At 45.8% G+C, this 23,652-nt stretch overlaps 1 protein-coding gene across 3 annotated transcripts in view; it reads right to left on the reverse strand.

The window, feature by feature from the left end:
• Positions 1–6,618: 6,618 nt before the first annotated feature.
• The window catches only part of LOC122540197 (endothelin-converting enzyme 1-like), a 334,937-nt gene continuing 317,903 nt past the window's right edge, over positions 6,619–23,652 (reverse strand). For all 3 annotated transcript variants that reach the window (XM_043675566.2, XM_043675567.2, XM_043675564.2), the window contains 3 exons: positions 21,166–21,356; positions 19,596–19,691; positions 6,619–17,807 (listed from right to left, as the gene is read on the reverse strand). In XM_043675566.2, coding sequence (XP_043531501.2) covers positions 17,631–17,807; positions 19,596–19,691; positions 21,166–21,356 — 464 coding nt within the window. In that variant the 3' untranslated portion in view covers positions 6,619–17,630. The remainder of the gene's footprint in view (positions 17,808–19,595; positions 19,692–21,165; positions 21,357–23,652) is intronic.

Genomic DNA, 23,652 nt, shown 5'->3' on the forward strand with positions numbered 1-23,652 from the left:
AAGGCCCTAGGGAGTGTTGCTGAACAAAGAGACCTTGGAGTGCAGGTTTATAGCTCCTTGGAAATGGATTCGCAGGTAGTTAGGATAGTGAAGAAGGCGCTTGGTATGCTTTCCTTTCTTGGTCAGAGTATTGAGTCCAGGGATTGGGAGGTCATGTTGCAGCTGTACAGGACATTGGTTAGACCACTGTTGGAATACTGCGTGCAATTCTGGTCTCCTTCCTATCGGAAAGATGTTGTGAAACTTGAAAGGGTTCAGAAAAGATTTCCAAGGAGCTTGCCAAGGTTGGAGGATTTGAGGTACATGGAGAGGCTGATCAGGCTGGGGCTGTTTTCCCTGGAGCGTCGGAGGGTGGTACATGTATGGAATGAGCTGCCAGAGGAAGTGATGGAGGCTGGTACAATTGCAGCATTTAAGAGGTATCTGGATGGGTATATGAATAGGAAGGGTTTGGAGGGATATGGCCGGGTGCTGGCAGGTGGGACAAATCGGGTTGGGATACCTGGTCGGCATGATCAAGTTAGACCAAAGCGTCTGTTTCTGCGCTGTACATCTCTAAGGCTCGATGACTCTATGATTGTATCTTGTAGAGTAGTAGGTAGTTTATTGTTAACATTACTGTAACATAATAATGTGATATTATTTCTTTTCTGTACTTCAGTACTTTTATAACTTTATGGTTTTTTTTTGTAAGAGTAAAAATTTTTCAATAAATATGTATATAATGAAAAAAGGTTGCTTTTCTTCTCCACAATGGACAGGCGATATGGAACGGTCCAACTATTTGGAGCGTTCTGCGACACTGAGGCCAGGCCCATCCTTTGCAACACAAGGGACAGGTAGAACGTTAGTACATAGTGACACTTGTTGTTTGAGTACCAAAGCTCTACACACCGCTTAATAGAGCCACTCACAAAGATGGCCATTACGATGAGGGCGTCATTGGATAAATTTTTCCACATCACTCCCCACCCCCTGAACTCCTTATCCAGAGCTTTGGACATGGTGTCCCTGGTGACATTGTCCATCTTATACCACCAGATGAAGGGGAAAATGGCTCGGGTGACTGCAGTGGTGCAGATTCGGGCAGTTTCTGCTCACCTTGGCCATACCCTCCTCCAAAGATTTTGTGTCAGCCCTACTCCAAAACTCAATGCACTGACCAATGAAGTCTAGAGTATCAAATGCCTTCTTCACTATCTACCTAACTGCGACTCCACTTTCAAGGAATTATAACCTGCACTCCAAGGTCTGTTTGTTTGGCAACACTCTTTAGGACCTACCATTAAGTGTATAAGTCCTGCTCTGATTTGCCTTACCAAAATGTAGCCACCTCAAATTTATTGAGATTAAACTCCATCTGCCACTCCTCAGCCCATTGGTTCATCTGATCAAGGTCCCATTGTATTCTGAGGTAACTTTTCTTTGCTGTCCACTACATCTCCAATTTTGGTGTCATCTGCAAACTTACGAACCAATCCTCCTATGGTTACATCCACATCATTTAAACACTCTGCACCTTTGTTGCAGTCTGGAGTGTCCAATTCTGGATACCACAGTTTAGGAAGGATCTGAAGGCAATACAGAGAGACAAAAAAAAATTATTTATGTCTCTGGGCTCTTCACTGGCCCATTCTAGAATCCCTTGAGAAGGTATAAAAAAATTGTTTTCTTGAACTTCTGCGGTCCATTTGGTGCAACAGAATGTTCTTAGGGAGGGAATTCCAGGATTTTGACCCAGTGACAGTGAAGGAATAGTGATATATTTCCAAGTCAGGATAGTGAGTGGCTTGGAGGGGATCACACAGGGGGTGGTGTTCCCACGTATCTGCTGCCCTTGTCCTAGATGGAAGTGGTTGTGGATTTGAATGGTGCTGCCTAAGGAACCTTGGTGAATTTCTGCAGTGCACCTTGTGGATCGTACACACTGCTGCTTCAGAGCGTCGGTTGGTGTTGTGAGTGGATGTTTGTGAATGTGGTACCAAGCAAGTGGGCTGCTTTGGCCTGGGTGGTGTCAAGGTTGTTGAATGTTGTTGGAGTTGCAGTCATCCAGGCAAGTGGGGAGTATTCCATCACACTCCTGACTTGGGCCTTGTAGATGGTGGGCAGACTTTGGGAGTGAGGAGGTGAGTTACTTGCTGCAGTATGCCTAGTGCCTGACTAGTTGGGGATCAGGTTTAAATTTAATCAGCCAATGTTGCAAAAGCTAACATGAGGAAAATCATAGCGAGTTGTTCGGTTCCAGAATGTACTGCCTGAGAATATGGTACAGGCAGATACCTTTCAAAAAATGGTTACTTAAAAAGGAAGAATGCTCTAGGTTCCAGGGAGAAGACAGGGGAATGGCACTGATGAGGATGATGAGGGGCTTTTGCCCGAAACATCGATTCTCCTGCTCCTCGGATGCTGCCTGACCTGCTGTGCTTTTCCAGCACCACTCTCTCAACGCAGATGAAGATGCTCATCTATCTACATCATTGTAAGTTCCTCCCAGCCACAATGGGCTGAATGGCTTCTCCATGCTCTGTAACCATCCTCCGACAGATGGTTCGGACAGACCTACTCAGGCAGCAGCACCACAATATGAAGCAAAATCTGCCTCATTCTGAAAACACAACGGGTGATCCAATTTACCGTAAATTCAAGTGATTTTGCACGAGACAGGGGAGAGGGTTATAAACTGAGCACAACTCTCCTGAAGGCCATCCAGTCGACAGGTAAGCTGTATAAAGTGGAACTATCTGAGGACAGTGCTGAGCTCGCCAACTTAATGCAGAGCAGCACCTGGGTGCCCTTGCTTCTGTCTAAAATATGAAATGTTAATGTGCGTCCAAACACAGAAACAGGTACGTGAACAAAGATAAGGAAGAGGCCATTCAGCCCTTTGAGTGTGCTGCACCAATTCAATTAGACCATGGTTGATCTGATTGTGGTCTCAATGGCACCTTCCCACCCACTCAGTGGGATTTCATAGGGTACAGAGAGGGCTAGAAACTGGCTCCTGTACAATGCCGTGGGTAACAGGGGCTGCACATCACCTACAGGACACAGAGTTCTCTCCTTAGTTCGTCCCGTTTTAAAGACACTGGTTTGTAGACTAGACTGCCACCTGGTGTTATAGATGCTGCCCGTCAAACTTCAAAACCGGGCAACTGACAGCTCTCTGGAAAAACAAAACCAGAGCAGAGGCAGCTGTAAATGCTCAGTAGGTCCTGGCCACGGGTGTTGTGAGAGAAACACAGTTAGCGGTTCCCATATCCATGTTAAGATGAGGGGCAATTGTCTGGAAATGTTGGGCACAGTTTAATGGCCCCTGTGTTAACGGGTTTGGAAATTGGCAGGGGTCGGGGTTGGGGTGGGGGTAGTTTAGACAGGAGGGTGTCTTTCCTGCCTCTACCCCAATTTAATGGGTGCTGGGTGGGCCCATGGATTCTTACCGTATTGCCAAGGAAACCCTTTGAGGCAACTCCTTTCTCTCCGAGGGCCTCCACGGGCACCACTGGAGTTAGCCCAGTGCCGGCTGTGGGCAAGGAGACTCACCATGTGGGTACCACAACAAGCAGACCCGAGTGGATCTGTCCACAGGCTCTCTGCGTGTGTGTGCCTGTGTTTATGAGTGTGCGTGTTTCGGCATGTGACTGTGTATATGAGTCTCTGTGTGTGTGTGCCTGTGTATGTGAGAGTGTGTGTGCAAGTGTGAGTGTGTACATGTATGTGCAGGTATATCAGTGTGTATGTGCACGTTTGTTGTACGCCTGCGTGGGTGTGAGAGTATGTGTGCGGGAGTGTGTGTGCATGAGCAGGTGTGAATTTGTGTGTGCATATGCACATACATGTGTACGGATATATGCGTGTATATGTATATATGCATGTATGTGTGCTCTCGTGTGTGTATATACGTACGTGCATGTGTGTACATGCGTGTGTGTCTGAGTATGTGAATGAGCATGTGTACGTGTTTGTGTATGTATGTGTGTATGTGTCTACATTTATGGGGGAATCAAACCAGCCATTACCTCTCCTTCACTGACTCCGTCTGGCTGGGCGGCTGGTTTCAATTCCCGCTCTGGCGGAGGTTAATGAAGACTCTCCTTCTCAACCTCTACCCTCACCTGAGGCATGGTGACCCAAAGGTTAAACCACTACTTGTCGGCTCTCTCTCTAATGAGAGAGCAGCCCTCTGGCCTGGTCAGAGTATGGTGACTTTTCTTTACCTTTCACAAATAGAGGCATAGAATACGAGAGTGGGAGGTTACGATGAACTTGTATCATGTACTGATTAGACCTCAGCTGGAGTTCTGTGTACAGTTCTGAGAGCCAAACTTAGGAAGGATATGAATACATTGGAGAGAGATGTTTTATGAGAGTGTTCCAGAGATTGGAGGAGCCTGGACTAACTTCCCCATGAAAGGAGAGGGCTGGGAGGAAATTTGAAAGAAGTTTTCAAAACCATGAGGGAGAAACTGAGATCCAGAAGGCAGAGTTTTAAATTGTTTCGCAACATAAACAAATATAAGGTGAGAAACGTTTTCACACAACGAGCAATTAGGGCATGGAATGCAGTCCCTGCAAATATGGAGGCAGGTTCAGTTGAGGCATTGAAGAGGGCATTGTTTATATTTAAATCATCAACCAATGTGCAGAATTACAGAGAGAGGGCAGGAGACTTGCACTGAGTGAAAATGGGCTGAATAGCCTCCTCCTATATTATAACAATTCTGCGGTTCTGTTGGTGATGTTCAATGGGGTTAAGACAAGGTCTTGTCCCTGTGGTGTATTACAGATCTTTGCTGGTATAGGGTCAAAGTACATAGGATGACTGTATTCCTTCATTCAGGAGAATGCTTTTTGTTCAACTCTCAATATCTGGGCAGCTAACATTGACCAGAAATTGACCTGGACTCGCCACATAAACACAGTAGCGACAAGAGCAGGTCAGAAGCTAGGAACACTGTGGCAAGTAACTTACCTCAGGACTTCCCAAAGCCTGTCCACCATCTACAAGTCAGCAGTGTGATGGAATACTCCCCACTTGCCTGAATGGATATAGATCCAATAACACTCAAGAAGCTTGACACCATCCAGGACAAAGCAGCTCACTTGATTGACACCACATCTACAAGTATCCAGTTCCTTCACCACCAACGCTCAATGTGTACCATCTACAAGATGCAGAAATTCATTAAAGATCTTCAGACAGCACCTTCCAACCCCTGACCATTTCCATCTGGAAGGACAAGAACAGCAGATATATAGGGACAGCGCCACCTGCAAGTTCTCCTCCAAAACACTCACTATCCTCACTCACTCACTCAATCATTTCAGTGTTGTTTGGTCCAAATCCTGCAATTCTGCCCTGTAGGGCCTAGCTACAGCACACGGTCAGCAGTGGTTTAAGAAGGAGGTTCACCACCACCTTCTGCAACTAGGGACAGGCAATAAATCCTGGCCAAGCCAGTGTCACCCACAGCTGACAAGTCAATAAATTAGAAATCATGATACAATTCAAATATTCCATTTAATTTCATGGGCTCATCACTCTAATTTGAGAAACCCAAGACATAAATCCTTGCTTTAAAACAAATGATTTATTTACAGATCTGGCTGAGTGAGTTCCTTCAATCACGAGACCTCCCATGTCACATCCCTGATCAACTGACATCGATTCGTTGTAGTTTCGTCTCTCCCCGAACAGGGGAGACAGAATCCTCATTCCTCAGTTGGGTGGCCATGGGTATGTTTAGACAGATGATGGAATATGTGCCTGATGAAAGTCGAGGATGTGTGAAAACAGAAAACCACTTCCCATAGTACGGAAAAGGTCCTGATCAAACTGTGGGGTGCAGGTTCCATGTGGAAGTTTCGGGATTTCATGCCGATAATAAATTGCACGCTTATGGGAATAAAACTGGACACGATCACACGCAAAGCAAAGTCTCCCACAAAAAAGACATCGGGACAGGTACATGAATAGGAAAGGCTTAGAGTGTTAGGGGCCAAGTGCAGGTAGATGGGATTAGTTTACTTTGGGAAACTTGGATGACATGGATGATTTGGACCGAAGGGTCTGTTTCTGTGCTGACTCTGTCTGTGCTCCTATGCCTGCTGGAGTAAAAGTCATCTCTTGGATAATGCTACAATCCTGGGTTGGAAACTGCACGGGGACACTGAGGTTCCCAGTGCCACTGGGCAACAACCAGTCTCTACAGGTGCCACCCAGTCTCCCCTTGAGTAAACACTGCAGCCCAGACCCTACTCTCTGCCAGGTACTCAGACCTGATACTGTTTCGAATGGCCCTTTATCTCAGAGCAGGGCTGGATCCTGATAAAAGGCAGGCAGATCCACACAGGACACGTGTACTATGCAACTTGATAAATGGGCACAAACTTAGCGCGTTGTCTGTACCCACTCAGCCATGGGCTGCAGTGGATTAAGGAAGCAGCTCGTCACGATTTATCAAGGGTAATTATGGACAGGTAATAAATGCAAGTGCAGCCAGCAATGCTCACATCCTCTGGACAAATGAGAAAACCCCAAACAGAACCATCAACAATAGGCAGAGAGCTGCAAACGCCTGAAGAATTAGTGTCAGGGACCCAGGAAATCACAACAACAAACATCTTCACTCATGATTTAATTATAATTCAATTATTTCAGTCTGCACAAACAAAACCCATGCAGTAGGCACCAACAGTTGGATCATATCGACAGGACACCTCATTAACAAGACTCTGTACAACACTGACTCAAAATAACATCGGTCAACTTTACAAGAAAATAATACCTGGACATATAAAATTTGCAAATACTTTCTCTTTACAAGCCAATGTTAAAAAAATTGAGATGGTGACTGATTATAGACAGAAGACACATCTCGAAGTGAACAAGGGTGCTGTTGCAATGTTTAAAAGATATTTTGCTAAGTACGTGAATAATAAATGTTTGGAGGGATATGGGCCAAGCACAGGCAGGTGGGACTAGTTTAGTTTGGTATTATGGTCGGCATGGACTGGTTGGACCGAAGGGTCTGTTTCCGTGCTGTATGACTCTACCCCTTTGGGTCCTGAAGGCAGCTTTGGTGTCCAGGCCACAGCCTGACTCTGGGTTAGAAAGGTTTTAAGATCAATCTGTTCAGAAATGTTATGACACACCTCTGGGGCTGATGGGACTTGAATGTGGGCATCCTAGCTTAGAGGTAGGGACACTACCAGTGTGCGATAGAAGCCCTCGTATTCATGGATCCACAGCAAGACAAGGAGTTAATAAACAAACATAAATTCCAACTGCCTAAAAATACCAACTGATCAAGGTTCATTTCTTTAATTCATTTAAGGGATGTGGGCTTTGCCGACTGGGTTAGCATTTATTGCCCCTCCCTAGTTGCCCTTCAGGTGGTTGTGCCTTCTTGAACTGCTGCAGTCCATGCTAACTACACGTCCTCTTACTCCTGACATCTCAATCGTTACATCACCCAGGAGACCTGGTTCACATTGACATCTTCACCTAGACAGTGCCACCTTCTTTCTCTCAGTGCCACTACAGCTGGCTGAGTGTGCTCCAGCGGGTTCAATCATGTGACCTCCCATGCCCCACCCCTGATCACCTGACATTGATTTGTTGTGGTTTCTTCTCTCCCCGAATCGGGGAGACAGAATCCTCATTCCCCAGTTGGGTGGCCATTGACCCAGTTTTCTCCCCAGACTTTAATACCAATGAAACAAGAATTCAAGTGAAACCATTTATTTTAATGGCTACACCCACTCCTCGACCAGTCATTGCTCTCCCTCATGGGTCTGATCAGCATCTTGAATTTCACGCTTCAATACCAGGTGACTCCAGGAAAGTCCTGACAAATCAGTAACTCACTAAGTGTTGTTCTTTATATGGAGGCTTCCATACTGAGTGCTGCCATTTTATTTTACCATTGGTCTCTCCTGCGGTTCACATACGTAATAATTTCCATGTATAATTACCAATCTCAAGCAATCTTCCCTCCTCTATCGCTCCTGAAATAATATGATCTCTGAGTGGCATTCCTCAGACTTAAAAAGAATGAACACGCGTGGTCAATATAATTCAATTCTGCATTCTAGCAGCGGGAGGCACTCACTCTGACAGATGGAGAATGTAACTTGGAAAACCTCAGCCTGGGAACACAGAGAGAACAGTGCTCCTGAAATAAAAAGGCCCACTGGACATGAGTCACTCGCTCTGTTTTATTCCTCTCAAACTCGGACCTGCTGAGTTTCTCCAGCACTGTCTGGTTTTTATTTCAGATTTCCAGTATTTCACGTGTTTTATTGAATAATCAACACTGCTTCAATCATTTAGCTGTATTGATAAATGGAACTGATTTGTATTAATCACCCCCAGGATGTGGGGTGGGGGTGGGGCACTGGCCTAGCCCGTTTGCTTGCCCAACTCTAGCTGCCCTTGAGAAGGGAGTTTTCTTGACTGCTACAGTGTAGGTACACCCACAACACTGTCAGGGAGTCAGCTCTAGGACTTTGACCCTATCACATTTGTTACAATTTAATTTGATTATATTTAATTGCCAGTGAGACAGTAATATTTTTATTTGAAAAATAAAAACACTTTCTCTGCTTTACAATTACCTAAACACAGGGAGCAAAGTTATATCCAGAACACTGGGCCTTTCATTGAGATAGTAACCTTAAACAGTCCTAGTCCTAGTTAAACACTGTATGCGAGAAAACAGTTATACTGGCTTCCCTGCAAATTCTGATTTTAATGCATGGTGGTGAGAGGTAAGAATCTTGAGATTAAATACAGGGAGAGTTGCTGACTGGGAGATGGACAGACAAGAGGTTCGGAGAGTTGAATGGAATAAGTACTGCAGCTGATAAGTGTGGTCATAACCAGCATGAGCCACAGTCCCATCCAAGCATCATCCCGTAATATAAAGTAACCTATTCATAAACCTAGCCCATAATCAATCCTCAAACCACACCACCTCTCCTCAATCCCTTTCCAGCACTTAGATTGCCTTCAGTTGTTAACCTGCAGTTGTATCCCATTCCACTGCTAACACTCTGTCCCACTGATCAATCGGCAGATTATCTTCCTGCGGGTTCCCCTCCACCTCACTCTCAATCCAGGCTTGGGAACTGTATTATCATTCCTTCACTGTTGCCTGGTAAAAATCCTGGAACTCTCTCCCTCACAGCACCGTGGGTGTCCCTACACCTCAAAAAGCTGTTTAAACAGGGCAGCTCACCACTACTTCATCCAGGGCAATTAGGGATGGGCAATAAACACTGGCTCAGCTAGCAGCGCCCACACCATGTCAATGAATTTCAGAAAACAACTTTTTTTGGAGACAAGTGATTGGCAGAGCTGGCAGCGAACACAGGGACTCCTCATTTTGGGCAGTGTTATGTTCAAGATTAGACTAGTGTTGATGAATTCCTGATGAAGGGCTTTTGCCCAAAACTTCGATTCTCCTGCTCCTCGGATGCTGCCTGACCTGCTGTGCTTTTCCAGGACCACTCTAATCCTGACTCTAATCTCCAGCATTTGCAGCCCTCACTTCCTGATGAAGGGCTTTTGCCCGAAACGTCGATTTTGCTGCTCCTCGGATGCTGCGTGAACTGCTGTGCTCTTCCAGCACCACTAAACCAGAATCTGGTTTCCGGCATCTGCAGTCATTGTTTTTACCTAGTCCTCACTTTTGCCTACTGTTATGTTCAAGCCTTGTGGTTTCAGTCCATGTCAGTCCCAAGTTTTAGGATGGATCATCTCAGCAATTGAACCCAATCACCTTTAAATTACCTTCCTCACTGACAAGTACAGAAGAATCGAATGGTGTTTAGAACCTGGAGGCTTTCAGATTGACAGTTCTTCTGTAATCATCTCTTTTCTCTAGCAGCAGGATTCGAAAATGAGGGTGGGGGGGGGGGGGGGGGGTGGGGGCGTCATCTTAAGAATAAAGCTGTACATTTCACAAAGAAATTTGGGATCCACCCCACATCCCTGCATTTCCCCCCCCAACTCAATACCAATGGCCAGGAGGACTGTGAAACTCCCACCTCCAGAAGCCCGCAGGCGACTGTGAGGTTTTCAGCGAGAGATTGTGGAAGGCTGTGAAGTGATACGGGTGAAACGTGGAAACATAGAGGTGCGGTAAAGGTCAGCCATGATCTGAAATCTCAGTCAGTGACTGCTCGGGTCTTGCGGAAAGAAAACACAGTCACAATTGGAAATGGATTTCCTGGAGCACTGTTCTGAGGTCAAGTTGGGCCAATATGCGTCATTCACAAGTTTCCATGGTTTCTCCTTACCTGCAATTATGGATCATCTTCGGCCAGCAATCCAACTCCCAGGGTCATACCTGCACTGACGTTTACACAAACCTGCTGCAGTTCTGTTTCGAATAGCCTTGGCCCAGAAAGGGAAAACATTCTCGCCCAGTTTCACCTTGTGATTTCTTTCCAGGCGTCAGCGGTAGCACTGAACCAGGTTATGATTTCCTTCAGTTTCTCAAATTAAAACACCAAATTTTGCAAGCACCGTAATTCCATGCTGGATCCACCTAATGGACCTGGCCGTAGAACCCTACAGAGTGATAGTCATCAGCGCATTGTGCTGGTGCTGGCCTCTGTCCAAATCAGGCCCACTCATCTTCATTCTTTTCTTGTAACCCTGCCATTTTAATTTGTTTCGATGTATCGCATTAGAGCCTTTGTTCAAACATGGACATAAGAGCTGCATTGCAGAGGTGAAACGAGAGTGACATTCCTTGACATCAAGGCTGCTTTTGACTGAGTGTGACATCAAGGAGCCCTGGCAAAACTGGAATCAATTTGTATCGGGGGCAAACACTCTGCTGGTTGGAGTCATACCTGGCATACAGGAAGATGGTCGTGGTTGTTGGAGATCGGTTATCTCAGCTCCAGGACATCTCTGCAGAAGTTCCTCAGGGCAGTGTCCTCGCCCTAAGCATCTTCAGCTGCTTCATCAATGACCTTCCATCCATCATAAGGTCAGAACCGAGGGTGGTCACTAAGGGTTGCACAATGTTTAGCACCATTTGCAACTTCTCAGTTAGTGAAGCAGTCCATGTTCAAATGCAACAAGATGTGGACAATATTCAAGCTCGAACTGACAAGTGATAAGTAACACTCATGCCACACAAACGCCAGTCTATGACCATCACCAATAAGACGAAGGTGAGGCCTGCAGATGCTGGAGATCAGAGTTGGGAGTGTGGTGCTGGAAAAGCACAGCAGGTCAGGCAGCATCCGAGGAGCAGGAGAATCGATGTTTTGGGCATAAGCCCTTCATCAGGAATGATATGTGAGCTGAGGGGGTGGAGAGATACATGGGAGAGAGGTTGGGGCTGGAGGGAAGGAAGCTGAGAGAACGATAGGTAGATGGAGGTGGAGGTGATGGTGATAGGTCGGAGAAGAAGATGGCACCACCCTCATGACCTGTCCTACTTGTCCATCTTCCTAGCCACCCATCTGCTCCACCCTCCTCTCTTTACCCTCACCTACATCCACCTATTGCACTCTCAGCTACCTTGCCCCCGGCCTCACGCCCCTCCCATTTATCTCTCCATCCCCTCAGCTCACAGCCTCATTCCCGATGATAGGGTTTATGCCTAAAACATTGATTCTCCTGCTCCTCAGATGCTACCTGACCTGCTGTGCTTTTCCAGCACCACACCCTCGACTCATCACCAATACCAAGAGACAATCTAACCACTACCCCATGACATACCATCACTGAATTCCCCACTATCAACATCTTGGGGGGTTACCATTGACCAGAAACTCAACTTGACTCACCACATAAACACAGTGGCTACAAAAGCAGATCAGAAGCTAGGAATACTGTGGCGAGTAACTCACCTCCTGACTCCCTAATATCTGTACACCATCTACAAGGCACAACTCAGGAGTGCAATGGAATACTCCCCACTTGCCTGGATGAGTTCAGCCCCAACAACACTTAAGAAGTTTGACACCATCCAGGACAAAGCAGCCTTCCTGATTGGCACCACATCCAGAATCATCCACTCCCTCCAGTCGCTCAGTAGCAGCAGTGTGTACTATCTACAAGATGCGCTGCAGATAATCACCAAAGATCCTTAGACAGCATCTTCCAAACCCACAATCATTCCATCTAGAAAGACAAGGGCAACAGATACATTTGAGCACCACCTCCTTCACATTCCCCTCTAAGCCATCCACAATCCTGAAAAACTATCTCCATACCTTCACTGTGGCTGGGTTAAAATCCTGGAATTCCCTCCCTCAGGGCATTGTGGGTCAACCCACAGCAGCTCACCCCCACCTTCTCAAGGGCAATTAAGATGGGCCAGCGACACCCATATCCCACAAAAAATGAAGAAATATTCAGTTCCGATTGGGATTCATTCCTGAATCTGCTTCCACCACCCTTTATGGCAGCATGTTCCAGATCATTCTAACTCACAAACCAAAGAAACATGCTTCTCTCTCGCTCTCTGGTCCTTCTGCCAAACACCTTGAGTCTCTGACCATGCTTTCCCCACAAGTGCTCTCTCAAAAGAGTTCAATTTTGAGAAATTACACTTCCCCTTAACATTCTCTGCACTGAGACCAGGTGCAACTTCTCCGGCCTCTCATCCTTGGTCCAAGTTAGGCAAATCTTCTTGACATCCACTGCAAGACTTTGACAACTTTCTTAAAGTGTGATGCCTAGAATTGTACACAATCCTCCAGCGGAAATCAAACATTTCTTTCTCATATTTCATTCCGAAACTAAAAGGCCAAAGGTGTTGCATAGGAATTATGACATTTTCTCCTCCATCGGTTTGATTTGAGCTTCCCAGAATCAATCACTGACAGTGCAGACTACAAACTACACACGCACATCTCATTAACAAGCACAATCATTTGCTTTCACAACAGAAATGAAATCAATTAAATCCCTAGAGAACACACAGAATATCAAAGTTGCTAGAAAACATGAGGGTGAAATGATGGAAGGATATGTTGGATGAAGTATGAAGAACAAACACCAGCATGGACTAGCTGGGCTGAATGGCCTGATCGTCTGCTGTGAATTCCATGAACAATGCCTTCTTTGTTAATGTCTCTCATCCTGACTTCATGCTGGACTGCAGTTCGAACGTTCCCACTCCCCCATACAGTCTTTCACTCAGATGGCCATTGTTGGTGTGAGTTAGCAGCCAATTGAGCTTAGCCCTGCACCAACCCAACGATGATTCCTGTACTTCACAATGAGCGAGTAATCAAATGTGATGCCTGGTTTGATAGCTACTCGTTAGGAATTAAGAGGATCACTGAAAAATTGTATCAACAAAAGCATTTACACAGGATTTTTTTCTTACACCAGTTAACAGTACACTCTGTAAACATCATAAAGACATTGTCCATGGATGGATATGACAAAGGGGACAGAATGAATTTGTAAAGTCTTAAAACAAAACAGACCTCTTAAAAACACAGACTTCTGAAGTCCACATTGTGTTTTTGATGTGTCCATAGAGGGGCTTATATCTCTTTTCGATTGACCTGTAATGTTCGAGAGAGCAGTCAAGACAGATCTGTAATCATTGGTATTTAACTCTGGTGTTCTGCATTGCAAATTATCTCAAGAAAGTCAGATCAAATTTGAAACCTTTATGGAGGTTATTCATCACAGTTCTGAAGAATTATATTGGACCCACATTTACTGCCAGACCTGCTGAGCCCCTAAAACATTCTGCGCTTTGATTTCAGATTTCCAGCAGCCAAGGCATCTCACTTTTATTTGCTGGTTATTCTTTGCAGAGAATCATAGCCTGAGGGTGGAGGATTTCACAACAGTTTCACAGTAGATGTCGAAGTGGGAGACCAGCTCCTGTCACAGAGACAAGTCCACATAGCTACCATTCCAGCAGAGGAGAATGTGTCAGTTTTCTAAAGGCTTCACCAAGTGAACAATCAAAAACAAAAGAAGAATGTTTCTTTTCTGTGATGTTGCTGCTCCATTGCGCTGTGCTAATGGTAGAGATGCCTAGATCCACAGAATTAGCAAATGAAGGGAAGCAAGGAGTGATTCTAGTGACAGTGTCACTAGGACATTCACACCCTCCTGCTAGCAAGTGAAATTACGGTTTGCAAAAACAGTAAAATGAGGCAAAACAGTAGGATGGATCATGGAAAAATGAGTCAAATAGTAAGTATAATATTCAGCCCAGATACCAACCATATACATATATTTTATATCTATTACAATGGTGTGGTAAAGGCCAGTGGTATTTAGTTAAATTCACATATATCCTTTTGACATTATTACATTTTCACTACATCTTCAAATCTCTTCCACATCATGGGAGTTCCTTGACCCCAAGATGATACATTTCCTCTTGCCCACTTTCAGCAAGGCTTCTGCAGCCTTAGCATTGGGAAGATGAAGTAAATCAGAGGGGATGTAATTGTAAGGATGGAGCATGGTGGAGCATCAGAAAGCTGACATCCTGTTGTAGGTGTTAGTGCTACTGCTTCTCTCAGACTGAAAGAGGATTTGGGAGGGGGGGCATTTAAATTTGTTTTTCTTTGAAAGTAGTTATTCAGAATTGGGGAAGTAATGTCCCAGTGATATTATCGCTAGACTATTAATCCAGAGACCCAGGTAATGTTCTAGGGACCTGGGCTCAAATCCTGCCAAGGCTGATGGTGGAATTTGAATTCAATAAAATGCTGGAGTTAAGAGTTTAATGATGACCATGAAACAATTGCTGATTGGCTGAAAAAAGAACCCATCTGGTTCTGTAATGTCCTTTAGGGAAGGAAACAGCCGTCCTTACCCAGTCTGGCCTCCATTTGACTCCTGACCTACAGCAATGGTAGTTGGCGCTTTACTGCTCTCTGGGCAATTAGGGCTGGGCAGTAAATGATCACTGAGCCAGCAATGCCCTCATTCCCATGAATGAATTCAAAGAAAAGCATAATATTGTCCATCAAAATATAAGCCTTCAGCTTTAGAACTCAAGTTACATCAAAAGGTGGATGTGAATTAAAGTGAGTTGATTTACAGTTGCAATGTGCGGTAACTTATTAAAGCAGAACATAAATGCTCTGAATCAGAGGTAGCACCAGCCTAACTTTGGGTCTTACCAACTGGGTAATGAGGGCCTAGTGGTATTGTTGCTGAACTGTTAATTCAGAGATCCACGTAGTGGTATGGGGACATGGGTTCAAACCCTGCCACTGCAGATGGTGGAACTCAAATTCAAGAGAACAAAATCTGGAATTAAGAGTGTAATGACGACTATGAATCCATTGTCAATTGTGGGAAAACCCATTTGGATCATTAGCGTCCTTCAGGGAAGGAAACTGCCATCCTTACCTGGTCTGGTCAACATGTGACTCCCGAGCCACAGCGATGTGGTTGACTCTCAACTGCCCTCTGGGCAATTAAGGATGGATAACTAATGCTGCCTAGCCAGGGATGCCCACATCCCTTGAATGAATAGATGTGCACCGTGGAAACCAATCTACCATGAGCTGCCCATATCACACACATTCTTCAAATGATAGAATCTCATCAACCCCCTTCAACTCAACTCACTAATCCCCTTCAACTCACCAAACCCCTTCAACTCACCAAACCCCTTCAACCACGCCGTCCAACATGACCTCTACCACCCAGAAAGACAACAGCAGAAAGTGCACAGGAACACCATCACCTGCATGGATTTATTTGTAGGTGTTGGTGAGTTAATTCATCCTGTCCTGTTGCAGTGAACAGCACTACCGACGCAATCCTATTCTGTCTGAAACATACTTCACTGTTCACTGCAGCTATAAGGAGCAGTCACCTTCATAACTAGACTTAGACCATTTGATCCTCTCCACCTCATTTCCACTTTGACCACAATCATCTTCACATGAATATATGCAGAGGAATAGGCCATTCAGCCCCGCAAGCCTGCTCTGCCATTCACAGCTGATCTCCGTGTGCTTCAAATTCTACTTTTCCATCTATCCCCAAATCCTCGATTCCCTGTCTAGCAAGACTCTATCTATGTTCACCTTAAAAAACATTCAACATCACCCCCCTCCACCACCCTCTGAGGCAGAACAGTTCAAAGTCTTTCAACCCTCTAAAAGAAAAAAACTCTCATCTCTGATCTACAACACTGACTCTGAATGTGATATCCGTGCCCCATAATTCTGGGAGAGGGAGGTCGGAACGCTGATAGGGGAGGGGAGGGAAATATATCCCTGGTGGTGGGGTCCGTTTGGAGGTGGCGGAAATGACGGCGATTGATACGTTGTACATGGACTGGACTGACCTTCATCAGGAAACACCCTGTCACAAACGTTCAGGATCTTATACACTTCAATCAAGTCACTCCTCACTCTTTTGAACTCCAGCAGAAACAAATTCCAGCTGGTCCAACTTTTCTTCATGGGTAAACCCACTCATTCCAGTATCAGTCTATCTAAGCGTGGAGCAAGACAGGTATCTGGGATCTTTCTGTTCACCCATTATACTCCCTCAAAGAGCACTCACGGTTCACATTAAAGTAGGTTTTAAGCATGCGGGCGTTGTCTATCTGCCCCTAACAGTGGGCCAGGTCCCTCCTGAAGGTGCAGTGATCTCTGTTAGATTATACTACTACCACATTCCCAATGTAACTTTTTAACATCATGGTGGTAAGAAGCTGACCTTGAGTACTCAGGGCATGGCTCTGGTAAGATGATCAGAGATAGGCCAGGAACACCCCAGCTTGCAAATGAACCCACCAACATGCCAATGGAGCTAATTGAAAAGCAAGGGCTTAAATAAAAGCAAGAAACAATCTTTCTCCAGGATATCCTCAGCCTCCTGCAGGAGTTCACTTTAGTGTCAGTATATGAGGGGGCAAGGCAGATTCGGCAGTTAGTGAAGGGTTTGAGCACTTGTCTGTCTCCCCCCAATCTCCGGCCAGGTGAAGGGGCAAAGTGCACAAGAGAATGACTGTGTCAAAGTAATGGGTAGGAAACACTGAGAATGGGCAAATGAGGCAGATAACATTCAGAATTTCTCTCTCAGATTAAATTACATTTCAGTGTACTTAGTCTGAGGCAGGTACACTCCACATAAGACTACAAATGATAAGCAATATCAAAAACCGACACCGGGAATATCCTGGGAATGTTCCAACTTTGGCAGAAGAGACCCATTTGCCAGTGCAATCAGGGATCCCCTCAGAGACACAGAGATCCATTGCAAACCCCCAAGGGAATCCCTCAGTCACATTCTTTTACAATGTTAAGTATTCATTTTACTGAATAGAAATAGTTAGTTAAAGTGTGTGATGTCCTGCAGCAAATCAGCAATTGTTGGTTTTTTTTCTGGTGATGATTGTCCTTCTCTCTTTGAACAACACTGTCCAATATCACCTGGATACTTGGTCACTTGCGGGGTCTCACAGGTTCCAGTAGCATCCACTGTTTGGGAAACCGAGTAAAAGATTCACACTGTGCAATTTGCAGGCTTTTCAATAAAATAAACCTCCCTCCGCTGGGAGGCAGGGTAACGTCCTGATTGAGGACTCGCCCATCCCCTCACAATGTCTCTCCCCGCTTTGTTGCTGCAGGAATTTCAGGCGTCCCATTCTCCACACTCACCACACCTCACACTTTCTCACAGGGTTCATCGGGCTGCCCAGGGGGCAGTTGAAGTGTTTGGCAAATTCCACCGAGTTGGCCACAGTTCCAATCACCCTGTACATCGAGGGGCTGTGGGGATCCGTGACAAGCCCCTCGTGGGCACTTTCCGGGGTCCGCACCGAGCACCAGACCTGAACGGAGCAGAAACTAACCATACTACTCACTTCATAACACCGATTGCATTTCTAAAATACTTCATCAGCTATGCGGCGCTTGGGGAGTTACTGAGTTCACAATGGGTGCTAGTTGAATTAAACTGATGAGGAAAACATTAAAGAATTCTTATGTGGGACATGAGCAAAACAAGTGCTTGTAGGCACTGGTGTGAGGCATTGTGACAGGGTAGGTAATCCAGAAACCCAGGCTGATGTTCGAGAGCCATGAGCTCAAATTCCACCATGGCAAATGTGAAACTTGACTTCAATAAAAATCTGGCGTTAAAAAGCAAACCCAGTGGTGACCACTGTCGATTGTAAGAGCCCATCTGGCTCACTAATGTTCTTTAGGCTGGGAAATCAGTCTGTCCTACACGTGACTCCAGACGCACAGTGACGTGGTCTACTGTGAAATGCCCTCAAGGTCATAAGGGATGAGTATCAAATACTGTCCTGGCCAACAATGCCCACATCCCATTAAACATACTCAAAAAAAATCCACAGTGGCCCTTGAACTGATTGGTTTGCTGGGCCATTTCAGAGGCCAGATTAGATTCCCTACATTGTGGAAACAGGCCCTTCGGCCCAACAAGCCCATACCGACCCTCCAAAGAGTAAACCACCCAGACCCATTCCCCTCTGAGTAATGCACCAAACACTATGGGCAATTTAGCACGGCCAATTCACCTGACCTGCACATCTTTGGACTGTGGGAGGAAACCGGAGCACCCGGAGGAAATCCATGCAGACACGGGGAGAATGTGCAAACTCCACACAGACAGTTGCCTAAGACTGGAATCAAACCTGGGACTCTGGTGCTGTGAGGCAACAGTGCTAACCACTGAGCCACCATGCCGCTCTTAGAAAGCTAGTTAGAAGTCATATGTAAGGTCATACCAGGGCAGTTTTCCACATTGTTGGGCAGATGCCAGTGTCATAGCTGTACTGGAAAAGCTTGGCTGGGGTGGGGGGGGGGGGGTGGTAAGTTTGGGAGGGCAAGTGTTTGAAACTATTGCCGGATTGGTGTCAGAACCATAAGCATTTGCAGCATCCAGAGCCTCCAACTCTTTCTTGATATCACATGGAGTGAATAGAATTAGCTGAAGACTGGTGTCTGCGATGCTGGGGAGTCCGAGATGGATTATCCACTCGGCACTTCTGGCTGAAGATTGCTGCGAATGCTTCAGCCTTACCTTTTGCACTGATGTATTGGGCAAGAGTCCAGAGGAAGGGTTACGTTCGGGTAGGAATGCTATTGGCAGTGGCAGAGAAAGGGAGCCAATGGGCCCGGGGACTCCAAGAAGCAAGTCTGACTGGGCAGCTGAAGGAGTTGGGCTCACTGCACAATTTCAGCCTTACCATGCGTGTAAAGTAGTGATGGCGGTGGGATGATGCCCCCAATTCACTGGCTCCTCAAGGCTGTCAGTAGGCCTCAGGATGGGTACATTGCTTGGCATCTCCTTTGAACCCTTGTAATCATCTGGACATGGGTAATGGAGAAGCCAGCTGGTGGGTTTGACTTGCCCCTTGACCGGCAGATTTCCAAGTTATTGGTCAATACCATTCCAGTGGTAAAAGTGGGAAATTTCAGGTACTGACTGCCTCAGACCCAGAAGGACATCAAGAGTATGATCATTCGTACAACCAGAATTCTGAGGGGAATGGCCGGGCGAGATCGGGATTGGATCAGAAATCCTGACATCCACTAACAAAGTGCCGCAGCAATGTGAGACTTCTGTGCGGTTAAATACCATTTCGCCTCACCTGAGCAAATCCAAGGAAGAAGAGCTGCCTATTGCTGAGGCCCAGCGTGGGCAGAGTCAGTTCTTCACCGTTCTTCTTCACCCAGTTCTCATAGGCCTGAGGAGCAGATTTGTTTATTAACGTCAATAGATTAATGTAAACAATCCTTATGGCATCATCTCTGGTTTACGAACAAAGTCAAGTTGTTTTGAATCATTTACTGGGAATAAAGGACAAACTTGCATTTGCGTAGCACCCATAGAGCTATTGAACAGTATTATAGACTTGAGGAGGAAGGACACGGCCTCAGTTTAATGGCATGTCTGAACTAATGCAGTGTGGGACTCTCTCAGTGCTGCACTCAGCCGAGGTAGGTGCTCACTTTACGACAACTACAACCCCTGACTCAGAGACTGAAGGACAGCAGCTCATTACAATACTGGGAAGTGGTCTCAGGCAGGTTCAGGTTCAGCAGTGTTCTGCCCTGCTTTGCACATTTGCAGCAGCAGAACTGAATCTCAGCACGTGACCTAAGGGTATAAACATCTCATATTCCACCATAACTTGGATCACTTGAAGCATGGTATGTTACTGAAAGCATACCTCTCTGAGTCACTCATTAGCTTAACATTAGACCAGACACTCACGTGCCCAAGAAATGCAATGTTTGCGTGTAGTAGCTCGCTGCCTTTGATGGCCGAAAAGCCTCTTCTGTACTGTTTACCTCTAGTACAGGATAGACTGAAACAGAGGGAGGCCTGAGGGATCAATCCAAGGCCTGAAACATTTGGGGACAATTCCCTGATAACATCATGTGAGAGTGATTCAATGACACCTTCCCACCTGCTGTTAGTTATTCTCGGTTTAAGAGGAACAGGAGCCGTCCGCAAGGCTCAGCCAGGATGTTCCACAAGTGAAACAGAGAGCTAGACTCTTCTCCCACACACCCCCCACCCCTTCCTTCCAACCCCATCCTGCCCCTCGGTCATTTCCCAAGAAGGGGGATGCAGGGCAACTCACTGGAAAGTGGCATTTAGCTGAGCACACTCGTTAAGGACCACTGAAGGCCAATTGGATAGGGCCAACAGGAATATTCCAGGGAGTACAGGCTAGAGATCTCAGCTGCACAACAGGCCTTTCTAGCAGCCTGGGGCTGCAGAGCTCAGTGCAGAGGTGCACTTCAGTCCCAAACCCACCAAGCCATGACTGTGTAAGCCTTCTCTTTCAATATGAAAAAGTCAGCCAATTGCCTCCTCCATGTTGAATCATCTTTCTTACCTTCCACTGCAGTCACCGTCTCTGGTAAGCAGGGAGGTCTCTGATTGGCCAAACAGCTTCAGGAGCACCCAACCTCAGTCCCTGCCTTTGGTTGGAGGATGGACCCAATTGGGGAAGATCAGGCCAAGGGACTGACATGGGGGGGGGGGAGGGGTGGGAGCGTCTGACTCTCTTCCAACTCCTGCAGTTCAGCCTGTGTTTGAGGAACGGAGCCAGAGGTGGAGTCTGAGAAGCTCTTTGAATCGATCATGCGTCGTGTTTAACAGATGCCTTTGACAGTCACCAGGAATCTCAACCAGAAACAGGTACTTACATGGTAGGCTGCTTTCAGACCTCCGTTGTCAGCAATATTCTCCCCCAGTGTCTGCTTGCCATTCACTTGCTCGCTGTTGACGGTGAAGTTATTATACTGCTCTATCATGCACTCAGTCTGTTGCTTGAAGGCCTCCACTGAGGAGTTCTTCCACCATGACCTCAGGTTGCCATCTTTGTCGTACTCCCTCCCTACGTTTTTAAAAAAAGAATTGCTTTCATCAACAATTACTTCAGCGAGGAATTAAATGAAATAGGAGGAGCTGTGTCAGAGGAGCCGGCAACCAGAGGACAAAACCTGAACATGATTAAAAAAAAAATCAAAAGTGAGTTGAGGAGAGTTTGATTTTTTAGCACAATGCATTACAATGGTCTGGAAAGTGATGTCGAGAAGGCAGATGCTCCAACGTTCCATAGGGTTACGAGGCAGAGCTCTTTGTGGGGTAAGAGTAGCCAAGTGGGACAAATTGAATTACTCTTTCGAGATGGCAGCAAGATGGGCTGGATTGTTTCATTCTGAGATGGTGAAAAAGAGACATGATGGTTCTCTCCAACAAGTCCTTTGGGATGCAAATAAATCCTGGTTATAGTATCTCAGGGCCAGCTAATGTGCTGGAACACTATCGTGAATAAATGGGAATGGACTGGGAGATCAGAGTGGGAGCAGTCACTGCACTGCCATGGGATATACAGAGACAGCACATTGGGAATGTGGCCCCTGACTCAGGAAGTGGGGGGGGGGGGGGTCAGGTTTTCTTGACCGAGGAGCTTGGAACTTAAAGCCATGTGTGATTTCCGGATGGATTTCCATTGGTTTCTGATGTACCTCAGCTCAGGGATCGATGAACCTTCCTATTTCTCAATGCCTTGCTTTATATCATCATCTTATTGTCTGAACACCTTAGTGACCAGAGTATGTTCGAGAGAAATTGCCCTCATGTAAGCAGGTCACTGTTAGTGGCTTACACTACCTACTGACTGTGCCTATCAATGGCTGCCAATGCTAATGGCTGGACCATTTCTACTGCATTGGTCAGAGCAAGAAAAAAGGAGGAGGCTGACAGAAGGCGAGGGTGAGAGACAGAGAGAAGGAAAACCAGAATCTTCACTTTAACGCCGTTCACAAACTGAGGCTCTCCCAAAGCCCTTTACAATGAAGTGTACATTGTAGCAACATAGGGATCGCACAGCAAGCTCCCACATGTAGCAGTAAAGGAAAGGACTGGATGATCTGTTTTGGTGACACTGGTTGAGGGATAAATGTTTCCCGGTCACCAGGAAAACCCACCTTCATGTCTCTTAAATAACCAATCAGTTTATCATCATATCAAAAAAAAACCAAATCATCATTGATCCTTTCTGAATTTTTGCACATTGTATGTGGGACATAAATGCCCGTGTGCTGTTCATCACTGGTGCTTTTTGGCTTCTGTATCCCCATCACAAACAGGGATTTTTGTATTTACTGTTATTTGAGAATAAATAGTGAAGAAGGTGTTTGGTATGCTTTCCTTTATTGGTCAGAATATTGAGTACAGGAGTTGCGGCTGTACAGGTCGTTGGTTAAGCCACTTTTTGAAAATTGTGTGCAATTCTGATCTCCTTCCTATCGGAAGAATGTTGTGAAACTTGAAAAGGTTCAGACAAGATTTCCAAGGATGTTGCCAGGGTTGGAGGGTCTGAGCTACAGGGAGAGGTTGAAAAGGATAGGACTGTTTTCCCTGGAGCGTCAGAGGCTGAGGGGTGACCTTATAGAGGTTTATAGAATCATGAGGGGCATGGATAGGATAAATAGACAAAGTCTTTTCCATGGGGTGGGAGAGTCCAGAACTAGAGGGCATAGGTTTAGGGTGAGAGGGGAAAGATATAAAAGAGACCTAAGAGGCAACTTTTTTATGCAGAGGATGGTACGTGTATGGAATGACCTGCCAGAGGATGTGGTGGAGGCTGTTACAATTGCAACATTTAAAAGGCATCTGGATGGGTATATGAATAGGAAGGGTTTGGAGGGATATGGGCCAGGTGATGGCAGGTGGGATTAGATTGGATTACGATATCTGGTCGACATGGATAAGTTGGACCAAAGGGTTTGTTTCCGTGCTGTACATCGCTATGACTCTATGACAAGATGTGATGACTTAAAACAGAGACTGCACTACAGTTTTGATGATTTATATTTGAACAGTCAGATCTACAACTCTCTGGTTAAAGAAAATAGCATGTTACATAACACAGATACTAGAAGGTGTGAAAAGAATTAATATATCCAAAACCCAAAAGAATTCAGGAGTGTATTCCCTCAAATTAAAATGATGAGGAGAGAACAGGATACACCATTAATTTTTCTGCACAAGGAGAGCGTCATCGAGCACGGAAACAGGCCTTTCGGTCCAACCAATCTCTGTTGACTATAATCCCAAACTAAACTGGCCCATATCTCTTTCCTGTTCATGTACTTATCTAAGTGTGCTATAAATATTGTTACTTT

Source organism: Chiloscyllium plagiosum, unplaced genomic scaffold, assembly GCF_037043375.1.
Source record: "Chiloscyllium plagiosum isolate Xiang-an unplaced genomic scaffold, Cpla_swu_hap1 HiC_scaffold_37, whole genome shotgun sequence".
NCBI classification, from domain to species: Eukaryota; Metazoa; Chordata; class Chondrichthyes; order Orectolobiformes; family Hemiscylliidae; genus Chiloscyllium; species Chiloscyllium plagiosum.